At 39.6% G+C, this 23,093-nt stretch overlaps 1 protein-coding gene across 7 annotated transcripts in view; it reads right to left on the reverse strand.

Moving 5' to 3' along the window:
* GRAMD1C (GRAM domain containing 1C) overlaps positions 1 to 23,093 on the reverse strand; it is a 52,250-nt gene that overhangs the window by 25,415 nt on the left and 3,742 nt on the right. For 4 of the 7 annotated variants that reach the window (XM_010395996.4, XM_039559089.1, XM_039559072.1 and 1 more), the window contains exons 3-6: positions 8,752 to 8,836; positions 5,874 to 5,977; positions 4,007 to 4,102; positions 2,780 to 2,860 (exon numbers count right to left, since the gene is read on the reverse strand). In XM_010395996.4, the coding sequence (XP_010394298.2) occupies positions 2,780 to 2,860; positions 4,007 to 4,102; positions 5,874 to 5,977; positions 8,752 to 8,836 (366 nt within the window). Of the gene's footprint in view, positions 1 to 2,779; positions 2,861 to 4,006; positions 4,103 to 5,873; positions 5,978 to 8,751; positions 8,837 to 19,535; positions 19,689 to 21,778; positions 21,915 to 22,513; positions 22,615 to 23,093 lie in introns of those variants that run through there. The other 3 variants (XM_019283910.3, XM_019283909.3, XM_019283906.3) reach the window with 3 other exon arrangements.

Genomic DNA, 23,093 nt, shown 5'->3' on the forward strand with positions numbered 1-23,093 from the left:
GTGGAATTTTCCTTCAAAGAAAAAAAGCCTTTACATGAACATTTAAAGAATAAAAAGTTTAAGAGAGGCCCATCTTAAGAGGAAAGTACCCACTGATTCACAGAGGAACAAAAGTTGAAGGGCACCAAACACACTGTAGTGTATTCTGAGCAAGTCTGAAGAAGTTATGAGCTAGAAAATTATAACTCAGCTAAAGAGGACCAGGAGTCCTGTCCAAACAGTGGTACAGAGTTGGGGGAGAGCATCTTGATAGACGAATAAGTTTGGGCACAGAATAGCATGTAACCATTTACGGGTTTCCTTGCACTGTGCAAGTCACTTTCTGAAAGAAAGGCAGGCTTGTCAAAGGACTACTTGTTCAACCATGTAGGACACGCAATACTTGGGAGGTACCAGGCAGAACGGCCACCAGATGGAGATCTGGGAAAGGGTATGAGGCTGACCCCACTGGGAAGTTCTACAGGTGGTAAAAGCTTAAGGTGTATCAGGTAAAGCAGACAGGTCACTTCAGAGGTGAGACCTCAGAACAAAATCTATGCTCAGGAAGTGTTAAAGAGACCAGTGACTGGAAATTACCTCTGTGCAGACATGATTTGAAGCAAATGCAATTCCAGTCCCCTGGATCCAAATCCTGAAAACTGGGGATTATTCACCGTCAGGTGGCGCAAACCAGCACTGTGACACCATAGTCAGTTATACTTCTGAAGACAACAGAATTACTTTATTTCATCATTTAACAGTTGGCTATCATCTCCAGGTCTAGCAGATGTGCTCCAGAATATAACCAAGCTATTCACAGGCTTTAAAGCATTTAGCTGTTTGTAGAGGAAACGTTAAAACCAGCTCCTTTTGGAACTGGTTCCAGAGTGAGATTTGTTTTTTGTCAAAAGCTTTGTAGATTCTGATGGCATCCCTTTGATCAGGAACACCAAGCTTCACATACTCAGGCATTGCATACCATGGCAGGGCGTCAGATGTATGAGATATTTTCCAAATGTATGCTGGTCCTGACATTGGGGTGGTGGGGAGAAAACAGCAAAACTGCTTGAAAACACCAAGGGCTCTCTTTTAGTATTAGTTCAGCAGACACCTGCTACTGTAGTGGAGTCAGTGGATCCAGCTCTAGCAACTTCAATTTCTACTTTCAACTCCACAGTGCCCCTCTATAGCTTGATCTAAAGAAGGCTGACAGGTGACTCAAACACATTCTAGCAGAGAATCAGAAGTCATTACTACATTGCAGAAGAAGCACTCAACCTAACAGAAATCCTGTTTCAATAACAGTTCCAAACATACTACATTAAAAAGCCCTACAGACACCTTATGACAGTGTTCCATTTTACAACTGAGAACCCCAAGGGGAAATTCTCACAAACAGACTTATCTTATTAACATACTTCAGTGAGGATGCAAGCAAGCTAACAGCACAATTTGATAGAAATAATAAGGCTAGTTCCCAAGCTACTCAAATGCACTGGTTCCTAAAACCTGCTGGCTTAATTCATCTCATCTTGCATGCAGTTCATGCTTCCTGCTTTCTTATCTATCCTTTAGCTACTGCTCTAAAGTGAAAAATTGATCCTAATGTGACACTCATTTCAGTGTCACAGAGTAGAAACACACAAGAAAAACTAATACTGAACAGTACTAAGCTAGTTACCTCTGTTCCAGCCCTAGAATAGGTTTGTATACCTGAATGTCCATAGACTGACCCTCCAGCACCACAAACCAATCAACTGAATAATGTAAGCGCCATTTCTGACAAATTTTGCACAATGAAAGAAAGCAAGGTTACTTCCAGTTGCACATTGCAGTCAACAGGTGACATAGTACTCTGTGGCTGGATTCAAGACAAGATGGTTATGAAGTTACAGTTATATTGTATTTGATTTGAGGGACAAGAGATTTGCAAGAAACATTGGTTTTGCCTTAAATAGCACTTCCCTTTATTTTCAGCTTTTGTTTTGACAAGAAGTGCCTCTAGTCTACCTTAAAATTCATCTAACACAAGAAAAAAAAAGTGTAGCTACTATGTGTAAGTAGCACAACAGCTTTAAACCTTTAGGGATCATTGCAGCATTATATATGGGTATTTCAGTGTGTAATTGCAACTGTGTTAAAATATTTAAACAATGAGAGCCATAAACAGGAAGGAATTGGTTTACAAAAACTGTCTTTCTTGCAGTGATGTTCTGCAAAAGTGTCAGTCCATTTTTAGTAAGATGATTAGCTTAAGTATCCACAAATTGCAATATAAATCAAGCTAACTAGCAGAAGTTGCCAAAATACACTTCCATATCATACAGCCTGCCTTTGTTGCACTTACTCAAGGTCAGCAGAGTTGTAATGAGTTGGCTGGCAAAGGTTCTTAGCTGCTAACTTATCTGAATAGGAGTTTTGGCCTTTTTCCTTGAAAGTTTTCACTGAGAAAACCTCTTGCTTTTTTGATCACAAATTAGGCATAGAAAATGCGAAGCAAATGCATATCAATTTAGTAACATATGCTAGAGCTGGTAGTGAAGAGAATCATGCAACCTATATGCAAAGGCAAAATGCTCCATCAACAGCAGAGTTGTAGGTGGCAGCCTGTGAAGGAAAGGATGAGAATTTCATCTGTGATCTAAAGTACAAGGAACCAAAGCAGAACATCAAGATTAGAATTCTAAGTCAGAAGGGAAAAGCTAACTTCAAGTCTCTTATTCTCCAGAGGCACATCTGTCTGCATTAGAAAAAGATTATTTGGTTGCTTAACCACAGGTACTGATGCAGACAAGCTTACCTTATCCAGCAACACATTCTGCCACAAACGGAAGATACTGAGGTAGCTTCTGTCTCTTGCACTGAATGACGTGAAGAAAAACTGCAGAAAAAAACAAGGTAAAAAAATAAGCTCACATGTAGCTATTTTCAAGAGTCCCAAAATGCTTCCTTGTATCTTGAATATCCCAAGGTTATCAGTAACAGCATGCCTCCTTTCACATTCAACAAACCTGGGGTCATATTCCTCATGTTCCACACTTTGTATCACTTTCAGTGAGTGATAATATGTTCCCCAATGTCCACACAGTATACAAAGACACTTGCTGTTCTGGCCATGTAGCTACCCTTGGCATAAAGGAAGAGATCCTCCCTCCTCAACTAATTACACACTTAAATTTTTCCCCCACTTGCAAATAGGAGGTTGAACAATTCAGAAAAGCACATGCCTGTTTCCTACAGGCTGCAGCTATTTCCATTCTTCTGCCATATATGCCTTTTACTAACATTTTCACACAAGATGATGTGAAATTAAAATAATTAAAATAGGAGATCAAATTACATGCATCAAGAGGTCTATCTTCCTTGTCTATGAAATTTAATACTGGATAAATTGAGAGGGACCAGCCAAATATGAGGAATCACAGTTCCTTCACAAAGAACAGTTGCTCCAGGTTCACTGTGATAAGCTGTTCTCTGTTCTTTGCAAAGAACTATTATTTTCAAGGCATTTATAGAAGAACTAATCACAAAGTGTGTTGCACATAAGAAGACTCTGCATCATGCTTTTCAGTTTTTCAAATACACACTCAAAAACTTCATTTCCCAGCACATGTTCTGGGGTAAATTTCTCCATGACTTGACATCCATGACATCATACTCCTTTTGTTTCCAGTAGTTTTCTTCCAGGAGCACTTGAAATTGAGTGATTTGTTATTTTTCCAATATGAAGAATACACATTCTGAATTCATGCATTGAATTTTAGTTTTAAAATAGATTTCCTTGGAATAGGCGAGACAAACTTTTACTTTCTGGTTACTGTATCAACACCACTAAGGGATTCTGCAATCAAACTGGAGTTCAATTAGCAAAACAACATGCACAGGCACGAAACCACAGTCTGCCTTCTAATCCCAATCACATTTAAACATTTGACAGGGAAGTTACTTATGCAAATATAGACTAGAACAAGTGCTGTGTTCTGGACTCTATCATTTAGCAAGAACTTATTTAAACACAGATTTTCACCTTCTCTCCTTTTGTTGCTATTTGTATGGCATTTGGAATGAGACGAGCAGTCTTCTCCTTTGTCATGAAAGTGATATCCTTCAAAGCAATAGAAATCTAAGCAGAAACACATTTAATAAGACATATTAAAAAAAACTTATGACTAAAAAGTTAGACATTACAGAACATGCAAGAGGAACTCAAACTAACCCCAAACCCTGGGATGAAATTCAGATGAGATCACAAAAGCAATTACTGTCTCTAATTGCTGCTTTAACAGTAAGCATTTCAAAGTAGAAGCTGAGGTGACTTAAGAGTCATCTCCTCTTCTTTCACATTAGGACTAGGGAAGGAAGTGGTTCTTTCTTCTTTTCTTCCACTCCTCCAGCCACACACCACAGTCCCAACCAAATACAAATCACAGATCTGAAAGTCAATCCCAATCAGAATGCTACACATAAAGCAGGACACAGATGAGAGAGATAAGATAATAGACTGTGTTATCTCACAGAAGTTTACTATATAGTCCATCTTCAGAGTTTTATTTGCAGTCTAGTCACTGCAAGAATTCTTCTTGCCTAGACATGTTTGACTTGTATATTAGTAGTTGAAATGTTTGTGTTTGAAGAATATGGTCTATCTGGCCTGCAACAAGTCATTTCCTTCCAGCCTACCACCTCTTCTCTTGAGTATGAGGCTGTGCTGCCATTCAGCTTAGAGAAAGGAGAAACATACAGCTCTATCTTGTTTTTTCCTCAGTGAGAAGAAGGTTCTCCACTTACTCCATCTCTCTTTACAACAACACAGCCTGCTAATGAGGTCCCAAACTTGGCTCTAACATTGTAGCTGATGAGCTCAGATTGCCTAAAGGTATTGCTGAATATATCACTCTGCTAGACAGGCAGAAACAGGTTACCTGGATGTATGCTGGCTTGGCTAAAAAACCCAGTCTTTGAACAGTTTATATATTCAAGCATATAATTTCAAAGGGTTTATTTTTTAATTAATTTCACATCTAAAATAAGATATATTCAATCACCAAATCCATCTGACAAAAGTAAGCTTGGTTTTCAGTTAAGTATTTCTATAGCCCCTTGCCATCTTGAATACACAAGCTATTTGTTGTTTGTCCTGTGTATTTCAGAGCACTTAAGTCTAAGAGACTAACTTAAGGCGTGAGCAGTCTCACAGCTCACAGAACATTTTGACATGTCCATCCCCTGTTAGCTAGGCTGTCTTCCCTTTCTCATTCACTGCTTCATGCAAGTTCTACAGCAAGTGCAACAACTGTTTGAATGAAAAATTTTAACTCACGAACCTAATCTGACAGAAATAAAGGGCCAACAGATCACAAATATCTACCTTTGCTCATACTGTTCAAAAGCCACAGATCACAACATGAGAACTTGCAGAAGTAATTTATCAATTCCCTTCTGTTGTTCTCAGATGCTGATAGTTACGTGTGAGGCTAAGTCAAGTAAGATTCAATGCTGGAGAGCTCTTGAATAGGGCAACACCACATACCATGTCATGCCCCAGGTCTAACAGTAGAAGATTGTGTGTTACATGCCTTTATAGGACAACTGCATGGTAAAGAAAGGCAAACTGCCATCCAGAAATGTTAAAAGCCATCTTTAGCATAATTCCTGAACTCCCCATGCTGAATGACTGACTGAGCAGGCTTACTTCAGCATTCAGATGCCTCCGTTGCTATTCTTATTTTCCAGAGAACGGATCTGCATTTCCACTCAGGGATGCAGGCTCTTTCTTCACAGCCCAAAGTTACTAGTCTGAGATTGACAGGGTAAGATGTGAGAGACTCTAATCCTATATCCTGACAGGATAGGACAGAGAAAAGGTGGGATTCAAGTGAGCTTAGAGATCTTACTGTGGTCTCCCATCGGAAAATGTTACTGTGGAAACAGAGCCAGTTTTCAGAGAGATACAAGCGTCCCTGCAGCAGGATATCCTTCTGGAGCGCACAGGCGTAATCTGTGTACAGAGAGCAAGAGCAAGTTACTCACCCACTGACTGCAGCACAGTTGACCCCAACCTGTTACCTAAAATGAGATGGGCTATTACAATACAATAAAAAGCCATTTCTTTCACTCTTAAGAAGACTATGAAGGCAGACTTGTACTGGCTTGCATCCAGACCATTGTTCTGGGAACAGCCCAAAGTCTGAGCTGATGGTACATCCGTGTGAGGACAGCACTCCATGTATCAACCCCTGTGCATTATCTTAGGTTTTCAGAGAAAAGGTATCAGGCAAGACCAGCAGTACACGGGAGAAATATTCATTAGTCAAACTTCAAAGCACCTAAACAACAGAATACACAAACATTTTTTAGTACAACAGATTATACTGTCAACTCCTATGTAACAGTAGCTCGTATGTTGTAGTAAGATAATAGTTTACCACTAAACAGATCCTATCACTAGCTAAAACTATCTGCAGAGTGAGACACTAACAGGCAGCTTGAAGATATCCAGTTCTTCAGGCAGGGGATATTTCCAGAAGTTGACTGTTGTTTTTATGATACTGTCTCTGACTGAAACACCCATATTGAAAAACGGATTTCATCTACAATGCAATTACCCATCATCAGATACCTGCTAATTAAGAACAAGAGCAGAGGATTTGGTTGCGCTGTTTAAAAATCTCCGAGAGCTTTCCCAATTTCAGAGCCTGAAGATCCAAACAAAAGAAATTTTCACAAGTACTGCTGCTAAATAATTAAGACAGACCGGTTTTGGAAGCTCCAACCTAAAGAAGGCTACCTAATATATAGAAAATACACAGAACGTATGTATTGATGCAATATATTAGTGATTTTACCCTTAGAGGTATCAAATAGCTTTGTATCTGGTATTGTCTGAGCCTGAATTTTGGTTTTGTGTACTACGAGAAGATAATACAGTTCTTGTTCAAATACCAAGAAGTTCAGAAATCCCCAACATCCTAACTTCAAGCTATGTCTGCATTTGCAGAAGCTTTTATTATATTTTTTTAAATTCTCTAGCATTTCCCCCCTCAAATAATCAAGTGGAAATAAAGTTTCTTGTAACAAGAATGAGACGTGTATACAAGCCCTAAGAGACATAACTACACACAGAACTACATAAATCTAAATAAATAAGTTGTAAATGCATGCTTAAAGAACAGTCAGATACCAAAATACTGAGAGAAGAAGGCAACAGGAGTTCAAGGTTAAGGACTTGAGGAAAGCATTAGTAAGAAGTTTGCATCTGACTTCTGTGTTATTAAGAGAGGGATTCAGACCTATAAAGGTCATCACTGAGCAAGTGATGAGCAACCCCACTCTGACCCACCTACACAAAAGCAAATATCAAAACAAAAGGAAGAGATTAGCATTTCTCCTTCTAAGATTTCAGAACCAATAACTTAATATGTTGCTTGAAAACATTTTCAGGCAAATTATAGTGGCACTCCTTTAAGCTCCCATTTAGACAGCCAAAGTAATTCCTTTCATTTTAAGAAAATAGTTTTAAGAAAATAGAAAAAGATTCATATAATCTTTACATACTGTGCTCATTACAGTGGAATAGTTGCTTCTTTTTAACAGCTAATTTAAGAACAGAAGCAGTAACAATTCTTTTAATGAACAGCAGCAAGCAATGGGTTCTTGGAGCACTGTAAAGCCTGTACCAAGTTTCTCTGCACCAAGCAAAGGAAGAGCTCCTTGCTTGGAGGATGCAAAAACTCCTTTAAAGCACTGCTTTTTGTGGGGTAAAAAAAAATTATATAAAAGTAGTGGCTTTTCTTCTGATGGAACAGATTGAGATTAACCCATTACTACATCTTTCTCTAAATCCTAGGCAGTCTCTTCTCTGAAACTGCTTCAGAGTTTACTCCATGGCTTTCATTATCAATCAAGTGTAAGGAGAAACATCAAAACAATGCTTTGAAGTAATATCCTTTCCTTCTGTTTTACTTCCCTACTGAAGTATTTTAAAAATGCAATAGGCATTTCAGAGGATAACTGCCTCCTGAGGCTGGAAAAAGACACAGGGATTTAACTGCTTCAGAGCCATTGCTTGCATGCTGCAAGCATATGCTAACAGCCTCTCAATGTTCACTTCCTTAGAAGTTGCATAAAATGAGAGATGAACTTTAAACAGTCACAGTGCCTCTTTTGTATGAAAACATACAGTGTATTTGTTACACAAATATAACACAGGCAGGCGATAAAGAAGGGAATAAGGTGCATCACTGTATGCAGAGGAGGTAGGGCTACATGCTTGCTTTGGATTCTGCAGTGGAGTGAAACTGAGCTGGAGCTCAAAGGGAACATTTCAGTGTTGAGAAAAGTTATGCATCATAGTTTGATATTCTCTGACATCTGCTTCTTTCCTCTCCTATTCATCTGAAAAATAGTCTTTTAAATTACAGCCACCCACTGTGTCACTCAGTCCCAGGAGTCACATTAATCAAGGTGCCTTGGGCAAGGGTGCTAGTTCCAGAGAGCAAGGGGAAAGTTTTTGCTAAGGATGATTTACCTAGTTAACAGGGTCTCAAAAACAACATCCTTTTTTTTTTTTTTTTTCACAAAGCAGGCAGTAGAGGAAAGGAGTATGGACCTGGCTTTTCCTTTAAAGTATCTGATGCTAGCTCAGAGAGAGGAGAATAAGAAGTTATCAGGTATAGCTAGAATTTGCCATACAAAACCCAAAATGCTTTGACATGACTGCAAGTTGAAGTCATCAGCCAGAAGACAAGGACTTTTGCTGTAATTGCTTCTTACCTACTATGAGTCTCTCTGAGTCTGGCAGATGAGAAAACTGTCTCTTGAATTCCTCACTCCTATATTTGTAAGTGGAACTTGAGAGCTGCAACAAAGAACAGTAAAAGGTTATGCAAACAGATTTATTTTCAGCCATCAACTGTCTTCATACTGGATGTGTAATTTTATCTTGAAGAACAAATGAACCTCAGAAGAGCAATAAAGAATAGGTGGTATCTAAATGTGATCATCACTGTAACTTTATGCTTACTTATGTAAGAGTATTTATTTGGCATGAGCCAAACTATTCCCTGTATCAGGCCAGATGTCAGTCACAAAGCATTACAGTGCTATGATGGCAACCTGCTCCACCCATAAGGGGATGAGAGCCCTTCTGGGACTAAATATTTGCAGCAAGGCCACAACACTGAGGTGACAGAGAAAATCAAGCTCTCACAGAGGCCAATAGCTAGACACAACCTAGAACATCAATGTCTATTTGTAGTACCACTTCAGGAATACTACAATGCACTGGATTTCTCACCAGGTGCTATAACCAGATCCGCAGGAATAAAGGTAATAAGTTTCCTCCAGTAAGCAGCATCACCATCAATTCTTGATTTTCTGTGATGTTCTACAGTTCACCCCATATTTAAAGAGATCACTGTCTGTCTATGATTCTCTTAAGATTCAAACTGGGCAGTAAATTCACAGAAAGAGGACTATCTTGATGGACTTTTAACTCCTTATTCTTATGAACAAATGTGCCTGCTCCCATTCAAATGAAGAGCTTCAGCACATTCTCCATAAAATATTCTGCTGTAAAAGCCCTGCTTTTCATTTTGCAGTTATAAGAGGATTGTATTTTTTTTCTTCACAGATATTGGACACTTATTTTAGAGGCGGTCTTAACTAAATGGTGTATAAGGCCATGACTCAGCTGGACTACAGCTATTACAGGAAGAAATCACTTTTAAGTGTTCCTAGAACCAGGTATAAATATACTACAAAAGCCTCTTTCACACTTTTTTTTTTAAACCTTCTGAAAGATTTTAAGCACATACATGCTGTTCTCTACTTGAGCAACTGTATTACTCCAAAACTTGACATTCACCATTAAACCCATCTACATAAGATTAGTTACTACTTACATTGAGGGGGGGAAAGAAAGAAGAAAGGAGGCAAAGAACCACTTTGGACTGTATGACCTTGCAGCATGCTTACTAACAAAACACCTACTTTTGACACACTCCTGCAGCATGTTAGTCAGCCACTACCCTTTCACTAGGTTTGTGCTTGTCCAAAAAAATCTCAGGACCATGACAGACTTATCTTCAGCTTGAGGGTCTTTTAATAAGCTAGAGCCAATAGTGCTCCCATCTCCTCAAGATTCCCACATTTTGCTCTTTTTCACTGAGGACATTCTGGCTTCTTACAGTTCAAAAGATCCTGGAACACCACCCTACACTCACATCCTACGATGGTCTGGCATCTACTTACACTTGAGAATTGAGCTCTAAGGTCACAAGAACACAAGTGCAACCTCAAAGTCAAGTGTTTAAGTGCATGTAACACGGGAGAGAACAAAGTTGCCCTGACACAGATCAGCTTTTAAAAAAAAAAAGTCAATGTTACCTTCTATTACCATGAATAAAAGAAAGTCTTTATGTTTGACCTCTGTTTGAGTAAGTATTTGCTGTCCACTGATATTCTGAGTACTGTAATGCAAAAAGCCAGCAAGGGATGGAGACAGAAAATACATCCAAATACATCCACCCCTCCCCTTCTGAGAAAAGTAAACACAAAAGGTTTGGGTGCAGTTAAAGGGCAACATGTTAGACATGTCTCCTCTAAGATGTAATGCTTCCAGTTATATTGCAGTTATTTCTGAGATTATAAAAATAACATTCTTGGAGAGCATGTAATCTATTGAAATAGGTGGGCTATGGTTTCTTGGTTTGCAACATCCGGCCCTGAAATGCACGCTTTTAATTGATCATCCAAAACAGGAATCCAATGTCTGCACTGCTTTGAAGAAACCAAGTTCTTTGCAATTACTCTGGAAAGAATTGTGGGGGAAAAATGAAAAATTAACTCACATCTGTAAAGTTTCCACCTGTAATTCCAGAGTCCTTGTGGTTTTACACACAGTCCTACCTCAGCTGACTGAAGTCTGGACTTGTGTTGCCAATGCCAGCATACAGGGGATAAAAGAATTGGTATGCCAAGAGAGGAAACTGAAAGCTCAAAATTTGTGAAATCATGATTTAGGAAGCAATGCTTTTAAAGAGAAGTGTAGTTTCTCAGAGAAACATGCTGTATACAAGAAATGGGAGCTACACTGAAGTTCAGCATTTCTGTGGTTATACGACAAAAGGAATCAAAGAAAATAGGAGCATCACAGACACATTTATATTAGTGCCTGAATCAGCCAGTCCAACAGCTCTAAGAGTCAAGACTCAAGACACTGAGTTTTACTTAGAAATGCAATTTTTCTAGAGCATAAAACCTGCTATAGCTTGTCTGAGAAACGCTTCCTGGCATTTAGAAATGTTGTCATGAGTGACACACTATAAGAAATCCTTATTAATTGTAGATTTCTACTGAGCTCTTAGAACACTTATGCAGAGTCTGCTCTGAATCCTCATCTAATCAGCAGAAAAAATGTGAGCACATTGAAACTTTTGAACCTTATCTTTTCCCTACCTTTCATGGAAACTAGCTCACTTAAATCTGTACTTTTTACCTACTTAGTATGTGGCTTGATGATAACGGAGAGATCCCTCAACAGACCTGGGAAACAAGAAGGGCAATTTTAACACTACTGGTAATTTCAACTTCCTTAAAGTGAAGAAAATAAGACATTTCTATGAATACAGCATCTCTCCTAATCACTACTACAATGTCCAACATGTGGCAGCATTTGAAGCAGGTTGCCACCTCTGGGTTACAAAATCTAGCACCAAATACTAAAAGAGGAAAGGCAGAAATCAGGTTGTAATATGGCACAAGATGAAAACAGCAACTTGTTTTTAATACATACACGTTTCTAAGTTTAATTATAAGTCATCAGGCAAACATTTTGCCTGAGGATAATCTTAGGCATTTATGCTTATGCTATATTTAATCACTAAGGAAATTATTAAGTGCAGCCGACAACTTATTAGCATTTTTCATCTGAAGCCACAAAATATACCAGAAACCTGTAAAATAGCATGAACAGAAAACCACTTTCAGTGACAACCAGAAAGTTTTACAGAAGACAGTTATGTAAGAACAAGATATTGGAGACACATAACCAAGTGATTCTCATACCTTTTTTAGAAATGGACCGGTTCAACTATATAAAGTCATGTTCCAGAAAAAAAATGTAAACCTAAATAGGACTACGCTGAGTTATTTATAGGATAGAGGCCTGTTAAAAAACAGCTTCCCTTCACATTCACATCTTCAAATTGTAGCCACTGTAATTTGAGCCATTTAGCAAACTGCAGAGGAAAATTAAGCAACACCTTCTCCCAGGAATACTGCAAAAATCCTAATCATTGGGAAAGTATTTGATTGCAGATATCACTAAGCATGCAAATAAGCAATCAACTTCAGCAGAATGGTGTGCACATTTTTTATCACTAATAGCTGCAATAATTTTGCATTTGTTTCGTTAGTGTTTTCCCTTTGTTTTGAGACACCACAAAACACAGGTTACCTGACAATTTGCAGTCTGTAGTTATGACATGCAGCCATTGAATACAACAGCTGAGATCACATGTAAGTTGACTTCACCAGTGGGGTAACAACTCTGATGTCACCTGTCCTAGGTTACAATGTAAGATGTATTCTATTATCATCTTCACAAGCTGTTAAGACAGGCAGGACAGTGTTATCTCCTACCGTGACTCATCCCTGATAACTCCCTCTGGAGACCATCTCTGTTAATGGGCCATCAAGGACCCACCCCATGACTCATAAAACTACATCAGCCCATTGTGAGATGCCCTGCCCAGGGGGGAGGAGCCAAGCATTCCCACCTGGATACAATCCGGGGTTTGGAACAGCACAAGCAGCCCTATTGGATTCCTAGAGGACAAGAGCTACTACTGGACCTTCAGGCAAAGACCAGACCCTTCGGTATGATCACTGCTTCAACAGGACCTCTTCAGCTGGACTGCTACCACCACCCTGACTAACAGGGTGTCAGGCTGTATCCTGACTGTCAGTGTTCTTGTACTATTGCATTTATTTAATTTTCCTATTAAATTGTAATTCTGATTTACGATCTCGCACTGGTTTGTTTTCAAACCAGTACACACCTCATTTCAAGAGATGTCTCCCACTGAGCTTCAGTCTTGGTATCAGTTACCACCATGGGCTAGGGGTCCCAGAATCAAACAGGCCTATAAAGCAAGCTGCCCGAACTACTGTTTCTTTTATGCTCAGAAGCCTCACTTAACCACCAGAATATGGCCCATGGAACACACAGGTTTGCTCCTCTGTCTAACAGCATGTAAATCCAGGCCACTAACTCTAAATCTCACTTAAAGATCACTTGACTATTCCCCAAAGACCTGTATTTTCCTATGAAATTTCTAGACAGGGTCAAAAACAAATTTGGAGGTATTAGTAAGGTTAGGATAAAAGTACATTTTAACCTTACATTAGCATATTAAAACAAACATTAAGTATTCTGGCAAAAGCTGTTGCATTTCTACTGAATAACAATTTCTTACCTATTCAAATTCATAAAAAACCCTTCTTAGCATCAGGAGAAAGAAAAAGAAAACAGCCTCCAGAAGAACAACACTCAGAGAGAAGTTTGGATTTTATACAACAACACTCCTCTATACTGCAAATATTCTTCAAACTTATCTGATATGGTGGAGAAAAACATCAACCCAAAACCTACAAAAAAGACCCACTAAACAAAACATACCAAGATCCCACTTTCACTCAGATTAAAGCCCCACTAGGGTAGATGAGAACCAAGTTAACAGCCCTGAACAAAAGCCTCATTAAACAGTGTAAGGCAGACACACTTAAGACTTCACATACCTCAAAACAGATTTGGGCAGACTCCCTTATTAACAAAGGAACAATTCCCATGGCACACTGAGATGGTGGTCTCTCACCTGTAAAAGGTGCCAAGTCTGACAACCTTTCCATCACAGAAACGTTGATTCCATTGCAACCATTTCTTCAGTCCACAAAAGTTCATTAATGATCCAATCTAATCTATGTAACACACAAGCCACAGCTCTCCTGCTTTAAAATTAGATCTGCAATGACCAAATTTCCCTTTGGCAAAGAACAAAATATATATTCTACCTTTTTAAATTAAAAGTCACTCTGGATAGAAAAATCCATCCTAGCTATGGATTCTTCTACTAGTCCAGTTGGTTAACTTTATCTTCACTTCATGAATTATTTTTGAATTGTAAGAAAGTTACTCCATATCTCCTTCTGAGGTAGGCATTAAGCTTCTCAAGTCTACTAGCAAAAAGATTTTTTTTTTTTTCCAGAATTATTCTTAAGGCTTTTCTGAATCCTCTCTTATTTTCAGTGTTCTTCTTGCTAGATATAGCATTGCAGGAGTTACCACAAACAGAGAAATCTGAATCACAGATTGCTTTTAGGCACAGAACCACAGTGAAAGCTCACATCCACATGACTACCAGTCTGCCTTATCTTTTTGCTGTTACAGGGCACAGTATCCCATTTCTGCTAACAGCAAGAACTAGGCTGTATGTTGGAAGTGTCAGACTTGTTCTGTTTACCTTGTCACATGTAAAAAGTCCAGATCCACTCTGTTACAGTGATCTATTTCCACTAACCACTTCTTGACAAAATCGCAGAAAAAAAATTGTTTAGGAACAATTTTCAGTCATTGAGTACTCAAAAGCTTTACTAGCAGTGACTTCTGTTCTTTTCTCTTTTTAAGGGCAAAAACATTTAACTTACACAGGGAAAAAAAAATTCACAGGACCTGAAGAGCAGCATGACATTACTTAGGGTGACTTACTGTGCTGTGTACAGAATACTGGGCACTTTGGTTCACTTTTGTTGGTTTAGGTGGTTTTTTTTCTTTTTTTGGGGGTGTTGCATGTGTTTGGGAGTTTTTGTTGGGTTTTTTTAAAATAAGGAGATATTTGATCACATCTGCTTATTCACACAGTTGTATTTAATTCACAGGTCATGAGAGGCATGTCAACCAACTAAAAAAAAAAGAAACCAAGCAACTGTTGCCAGGCTTTGCTCACCCATTGTATTCCTTAGGAGACTGCTTTCCAAAAGCTCCCATGCTCTCAAGGAAATGTGAAACAAGCTCACAATCACAGTGGGAGGGGGAAATGTTTAGGGAGCTACAACTATTTTCCTTACATTCATTATAGGCTTTTTTCCCTTCAGCCTTACCTGTGGAAAGGGGAGTCTCATAAGCACAGGGCCACTGGTAGGCACAGGGCTGTGCACTAAGGTCATTATGTCCCCACTCCTGTGGCCCAGCCCCCCTCTTCTTTGTAGAGGCTGAAGGAGAAAGAAACTCTGAAGTATACATACTGTATTTCCATCAGAAGAAAGACATACTTTCACCAAAGTTCTACTGGATGCCACTGAAGGAGGATGCTGTTGATTTTCTCCTCAGTCACTAAGAGATGTTAAAGAAAGGGATATTAAAATATAGGTCATTGGCAAATACTTCAGCTACTGTATCTTCTAGGGATCAGTTTGGTTGGGGAGAGAAGGTTGGGGTGGATAGGGGAGTGAGGGGTGGTGGTTGTGGCTTTTTAAGCCCATGAGATCCCATAAACAAGGCTAAAGACAGAGTACCTAGTTCTCCCAAAATGAGTGTTACTATTAACTAGTTCTCACATACGCACAGGCAGGCATACTAAAAGTGTTAGATTATGATTTACCACCAACGCCTGGAGCTTCCAAAAATCCACGTAGAAAGAAACTCCTCACAACTATTTCATTATGGAGAGCTGCTTAGACGCCCACTTAAAAAACATTTGACACCCAGTGTCACAAAAGTGACTGAATGAGGTGCTTCTGAAAGGGAGACTGCTTCTGTTTATTTTAAAGACTGGATATAGTACATCCAAGCACCGTGTCCCACAAGAGTAGCCCAGCTCTCACCAAGTAAGATGGACATCAGTTTTAACAAGCCATCCTTGGCCTGACACGTGGTGCAAGTCTGTTTTCCTGAAAAGCAGTTCTGGTCAACTAGTGACCAGGGAGACCTGATCACAAGCATTTCCCCACATGTAACATGAACTGAGCTGAACTGGAATACTGCTCACAGAAGGCCTGGGTCATACCCACACCTCACAGTGTCCTTCCAAAAGCAGGAAGGAAGGTCTCATCCTTGAGCTTCACCTGTGTAAGTACAGATATCAAAACATGGTGGAGCATGGCTTGAAAAACAGCCTAGAAAATCCACAACCAAAATTGTTACAATTATGATTTTGACAGACAAGAAAATTTAGCATCATATGAAATACTATGCTGCTAACATCAGGTTATATAATTATAACAAAGGTAACATTTTTGTGAAGAATTTTAAAATCTGGCATCCTTCCCAAGAAGAAGATTCAAAGACTTAGAGCTGAAAATATAAAGGTATTTCTTCAGAGAACTTTGAGTTGCATAACCAGTTAGAGATTACATTTTTAATGCTCTTTTAAAAAAAAAAAAAAAAAGGCAATCCAAGGAGGAGAAAAAAACAAACAAACAAACAAAAAAAAAAACCACAACAAAAAAAACCCCAAAACCCCAAAAAAAACCCACCAAACCAAAAAACAGTAGAACAGACCTGGAAGAATTTTGTAACACAGTATTTCAGTTTAGAACATGTAAGGAACTCTCCCAAGTTTCTCCTTCAAGGTCACACTAGAATTAGCTCATTTTCACAAGCCATTACATTTCACTGAAATAGGGTTCAAATGAAGGTACTCCAACAAGGTGCTTGGGGAATAAGCTTCTTATCAATTATAAGAAAGCTTCTTACCATTAGCAGTACTATATATTTTTTTCCTGAAAAACAAGAGTTTGGACTGAGAATATCCCCTGCTTATTCTGAGGCAATGGTTTTGTAGTATTCAGTACTTTTTTTTCCTGCAAGTAAATGTTTTAGAGCATTTTAAAAGTGAAGCCAATGTACTTTCAGAACAACTCTGATTTGGAAATAAAAATCGCAAGCTTGACACATAACAGTGCAGAGCGAAGCATATGCTCCATTCCAGAATAAAACTGACTGAGGCATGAAGCTAATGTAAAGTCAGAAGACACACACCCCCCTACACATACCTCCTCCTCCTCTAACTGCCTGCAGCCTGTTCCAAACCATACACATCCCTGGCCAAAGCCGCTACAGCTCCCCCCTTCTCACCCACTTGCTCAGAGCTGCTGGACACCCTCCAGCAGTGCTAGCTAGCATTCTGCCAGCCTCTGCTTGTATGCCAGCTTGGAAAACAGGCTGAAACACCCCAGCCTCACGGAACAGGCACACAAATGCTGCAGCAGCTGGGCAAAGAAACTTCCACAGGGGGTAACATTTAAGAGCTGCCCAGCTCCGATCTAGTACCGCCATCATCGGAACTGATTTTGGGAAGCAGATTGCAGTAGCATAAATCATTTCAAGTTCACAGAGGTCCCAAAGGGAATAGCAGAGGGAAGTACTATCACCAGGGAAACACCAGCTGGGAAAGAAGCACTTAATGCCCAGCACCCCTCCTCTGTGCATCGCTGAAGGCTACAATCCATGAACCAGCCTTAAGAGTACATCTGTACCTGGCAACTCAGCATGGAGAAGAATCTACTCTCACACAAGACTCAGCCACTGTCCCCTGTTCTAAGTCAAGCCCTTGCTAAGACACCTTCTCAGTCTGAGCTCCAGCACAGGGGAGGAGAACATCAGGGCATGCTTCATGCACACCCAAATTCCCCAAAATGTGAACATTACCAGCCACCCCTTCCCCAGCTGCCCAGAGCTCAGCTCTTCAGAGGCACTTTAAGGCAAGGGATCCAGGGCTCTGCATGTCCAACAGACCTCTGCCTGCTCTGAGAGGGGAACAGCAGGCATGCACCTACTCTGCTTTCTTTATGCTACATTTCCACAGCTAACTACACGGAGTCAGCAGCAAAGAGAGATCCCTCTCCCAGCACAGCCCTACTGAGAAAGCTGACAGAAGAAACAGAAAAATGTGTTTCAAGGCATTTTAATCACTCAGATTTAAATCTGCAAGTCTGAAAGAAGGTAATTGAACACAAAGACGCTGTATTTACAGTCATTTTGCAGCCTGGGCTGCTGGCTAGGATAAGCAGCTGTCTCTGTGCACCTAGTTGGGTGGTGGCTTTGGATGGCCCGCAGTTCTGCTGTCAAGATCAGCTACATATGTAAATAGCAGGAACTGGTTTCACGAGAAAAACGAGGTAACTCTTCTGCCTTCCCAAAGCAAAGACAGGATACATCACAGGGAATCACCGTGTGCTGAAAGAGCAGCAAAATATTGGGAAGCATATCCATACATAAAAATACTCACTGGCAATTTATTTCCACCAGAAAGCCAGTAAGAAGATTCAAAGTGATCTCAGAAAGGCCGTACCAGAGCCTGGGTACCAGTGTGACTCAGGTCTCCAAAATAGCATTAGCATAGACTGTTTTAAGTGCATTTCCTGTTTATAAGATAACACCATCTGCAGCTGATTGAACACCTGATTGTGGACATCTGCAATTAGCAATAAGGCAGATTATTTCAGTTTCAAATATAATAATTTATATAACTGCCACCAAGCACCTCTGAGTTTGGATGGCAGTTACACAAAAAGTGCGAGAGATTTGGACGCTTCCACTGGCAAACTAATTCTAATTCATTGACAAACAAATTCTAATTCTTCCTCAGTTCTGAATTAGAAATTAGGGTGCTTTTAGCTTCCAAGAGCCAAGATGTCCCAATCTCAGATTTACTCAGCATCCTCATCAACACCTCCTAGCTGGCAATAACATCTTTGAACCTGGTAGTAAAACTATGCCTGTAATGCCCCTGACCAAAGACAATGTCTCAGGCAGCCTCCCCAGGACACTAGCACAAGCCAAATTCACAAGGCTCTTAACAGCCCTGCTCATTTTAGGAAAAGTTGTGCATCTGTACCTACTTTCTCGACTTCAAAAAAGCAGCATTCAAGCATTCTTTTTGTTCTATTTTAGTAATTTTGTCTACCGCATGAAGAGTTAGAAAAAGGTAAATCAAAATAGAACAACAAGGTCCTGTGATACATCAACTTCTAAAACAAATTTAACACAAATAAACCAAGGGTTTGGATGAACTCTGCAGTTACTGTTTTAACTCTGTACTTGAAGTGAGTTTGTCACTCTCCAGCAGGAAGTTACCCTTTAGCTCAAGTCAATTTGTCTGCTCCCCAGCCTAATTTTGAGTCCTGTAACTATGTTGTCCAGGTTTCAACAGCCACAAGTGTACTAAGTATTATGATGCAATGGCAATTAGAAGCTCAATCAAGATTATTTCCTTTTGGATAACGAAATACATTCCTTTCTGAACAGCAGTTTCATCTGACTCACAGCTGTTTGTATAGCACGTGTGTGAAACAAGCAGCCAATGTTATTGGTTAAGAACATCTGTTTTTTCACCTGATCTTTCACTGCAGGCTACCCAAGTAAAACAAAAAAATTCAAAATGCCTGTCTTTGGACTTATTTGATCCATTTAACAAACAGGGAAAATCCAGATGCTTTCAGGGTGAGGAAAAACACCTTATACAATACAGAAACTACAAGACAACTTCTCAACTCACCTTCCTTACCTGCAGCCAAGTCCCACCAAGATTATTTGATGCCAAAGTAGCCAAATACCGAAGCAAAAGAATGGCACATCTCAGTTGGACATGTCCCTCCTTACTCTGCCAGTAAAATCTGTCTCTCTGTATCTGCATCTCTGATCTGTATTTAAGTTTAGTAACAGTGCCCAAATACAGATCAGAAAACAACATCATGAAGGAAACAATCACCATGGTAGTAATTCCCCTTGGTGCCATTTACTTTTCAGCAACTCGTAAAAGGATACATAAATACTTTTGATCAGGACTACAGTGAAGACCTGAAGGAGCATATTAAACCACAACACTACCTAGTTAGTAATGCAGGAGTGACTGTGGCTTTGCTATAAATTGCTCTGGTCATCTCATTAAGCCTGCCAGTAGCCATACTGCACTTGAAATTCCATGGAAAGTGGCACTGACCAAACAATTGCCCCAAAACAACTTCTCCTGGCTGCTGCTAATAACTTCATATACCACAAAACAATCATATCCTGCACAGTTTCATCTTCCTGTCTTCTTTCCCTCTTCTTATATACAAGTGCCTCATCTATAGCAGACCTGAAAGACACAGTGCTACACCACTACCTGTTTGCAGAAATACAAGCTGTAAACGAACCACAAGGCAAAAAAACCCAAGAAATATTTTAAAAATCTTATACCCATCTCCTGGAGTTGACTTTTAAAGCACTCATTCTGCAACTTAGGGACCTCCCTTTCATTAAAAAGATATCACTTTTCCAACCCCATGAAGATTTCCTGAACCATGTTGCATTTCTAATGGTTTTGCTCCCAGTGACTTGAAAAAAAAAATTAAATCACACAAATCTGAAGTATTTTCTTTCTGACCTATTAAACTTGATCTTCAGGTTCTAGACTAATTTACATGTGTGTACTAATAATTTATATTATATAGAACTACGTACTGCTGCAGCTGGCAAAAGCTTATTTCAATAGGGCACCCCCGTCAGTCTTTGTTCAGAACTGGTTAAAACTTGATGTCAGCCAGATCTACCCCAGTGCTCAGTTTGGAGCTGCACCAACAGCAATAAAGACATTCCCAGCATGAAAAGAAGGGAGAAAAACCCCTTTAGCCTAACCACCCATGTTCAAGGGTTGGTTAGAACTGCAGTTTGTCTTTTCCTACCACCTTAAAACACTGTTCCTGTATAATCAGTGCTATCACAGGGCTGAAAAAAGGCACCTGTTTCTGGATTCCAGGTAGGTAAACAAACAACACACCAGTGCTACAGCTATAGCAAAAGCTATTTGTACTAAAGTTAGGACTTTAAAAAAAACCAAAATAAACAAAAAAACCAACCAACAAAACACCAAAAGGCAGCATTAATGCGCTTAAAGGCTTTTATTCTCTTTGTAGACCTACCCAATTAATTCAATCAATTCTCATCCTCTTTAGCAGACTGCTCCATACCACTAAATAAAAAGGAGGCTAAAAATCCTCCTCCAGTGTCAAGAGAATTGCTGTATCTCCTGCACATCCCAAACATTTGGAGGCACAGATAAGAAGCAACATACCAAGCATACAACATAAGAGAGAGCTACTGTCACAAGGCCTTAAATATCAACCCCCAAAACAATTACCACTTCAACCAGCCCAGCAAGCCATTCCAAGAGTGGTGTGAATCCTCAGAGAAAGGTGGAAGGAGGATTCAAACAACTACAGATACAAGAAATATTTCATTTAACCCTACCAGTCTTGGGCCTTGAAGTACCCCAATTTACTGCACTTCAGTAAGCTCTCTTCCAAATTGTGACACTTATCTGCATCCCTCCTGTGCAGGTTTGAGTCACACATGCTTACTGTATTCTTGCCATACATATTGTCACATACTCCCAGATTAGTTCTTTCCTGTAGAAACCAAATCCATGTGTGTAAAAATTCAAAATACTTTCTCAATCTTGTGCAACCTCATTCGCTCTTCTATTATGAAAAGTAAAAGGCTTATTTTCACTTTTCATTGTATCAGTTATTTGCTTCTATTGTCAGACTCCTCCACACTGACCAACTCTTTAAACTGGCATTACACTCCAATCAATTGCCTTTTTTTAAACCCTCTTTTATTATCTTCTTTCCAACACCTCCTTGACACCTCACATTTCCAAATGCTTAACGAAGCCTCCCAAATACAAGTAATTTTCTGAGATGCTCATTTGATTTCCAGTCATTCCACCTACCTTTTCATTCCAAGGGAAGGACTTACTTTTTTGGGTTTTTTTTCCACAGGCATTCTTCTTATTGCAGACATACATGAACTTTCTTTGACTGTTCATTAATGTAAACTAGAGTCCCCAGACACAAGGGGCTCACTTTTGATGCAAGGATGCTTTTCATTAGTTTTCTCATTCACCTTTACCTTCTTCACTATGGTAGAATACTTAAGGCTTTTAGGTTTCTTCTTCCAAAGATATTAAACTGAACCATATTTCAGTATGAAGGGCATAAAAAAGGATAAAAAGATGAATTCAGAATCCTGAGATAGGGCTTCCAGATATAACTTAATTTCCAATCATCTTTGCCTTTCATAATCTATTTGCAGTTGCCAAAACTAGGACTATTTAATCAAATGGAGATACAAGCTTTACGCTTTCCAGCACAGAGAGAAAGCCCCAAGATTAAGTGTGTAAGCAATCTTTTTTCTTCCTCCAGTGAGGTTGTAGAAGTCCAGCTTTGTCCACCTGCAGGTGGGGGGGTGGGGGACCAAACCAAAAAACATCCTGTGACACACTATCAACCTTACAAACAGCAGTTAGTAACACTATCATTTTAAGAACTGCTTACAGTAACAGAGAAAACTAATTATTTCTCAAAAATTTTCAATAAAGATATCCAAAGGTTTGGATTTTAAGAGATAAGAAAAATTTCACATAGGATAGTGATAGGCTATTCTTCTTCCCTCCCTGATATTTCTCTGCTACCCTTCCTTCTCCCCACTCACCATAGCCAGGAGAGAGATTGTATCCCAGAGGCTGCCAGCCCTAGCCTGCTGCTAATTACATGTGCTCACAGCACCTACTGAGCATTCATGATACCTGGCCTGACTTCCAGAGGCATGGCACAACTGCCTACTCCCACTCAATCCATGAAAAATTGAAGTCAAACCAGTCAGGCTCCAACATCCACATTTGGTTTCTATCATCAGCAAAACAAGAGTACATCATCCTCAGAAGAAATGAACCCTTGGAGCAAACCTAAGCTGTTGGAAACATGCAGCCTCTCCAAGCAAATAACCCAGGCAACAAAGCTGATCCCTGGCTGCTACCACAGGCTAGTCCTGCTGTTGTAGCAATCCCTCCATTCTACTGACTTAAGAGTGGGAATGAGCATAAAAGTCCCCACCTGCCACAGGAAACTCAGATCATCTTCATCAAATGTCAGTGACACATGCTTCACACACTGCAACAGGCTGCCTTCCATGCTATCACCTACACATTTACTATGACTCAGACTTTTGGGAGTTTTAATGATTTGTTTTTAATACTCAGCAGCTGATCATCAACCATGCAAGTTATTGAAAC

Source organism: Corvus cornix, chromosome 1, assembly GCF_000738735.6.
Source record: "Corvus cornix cornix isolate S_Up_H32 chromosome 1, ASM73873v5, whole genome shotgun sequence".
Classification (NCBI taxonomy): domain Eukaryota; kingdom Metazoa; phylum Chordata; class Aves; order Passeriformes; family Corvidae; genus Corvus; species Corvus cornix.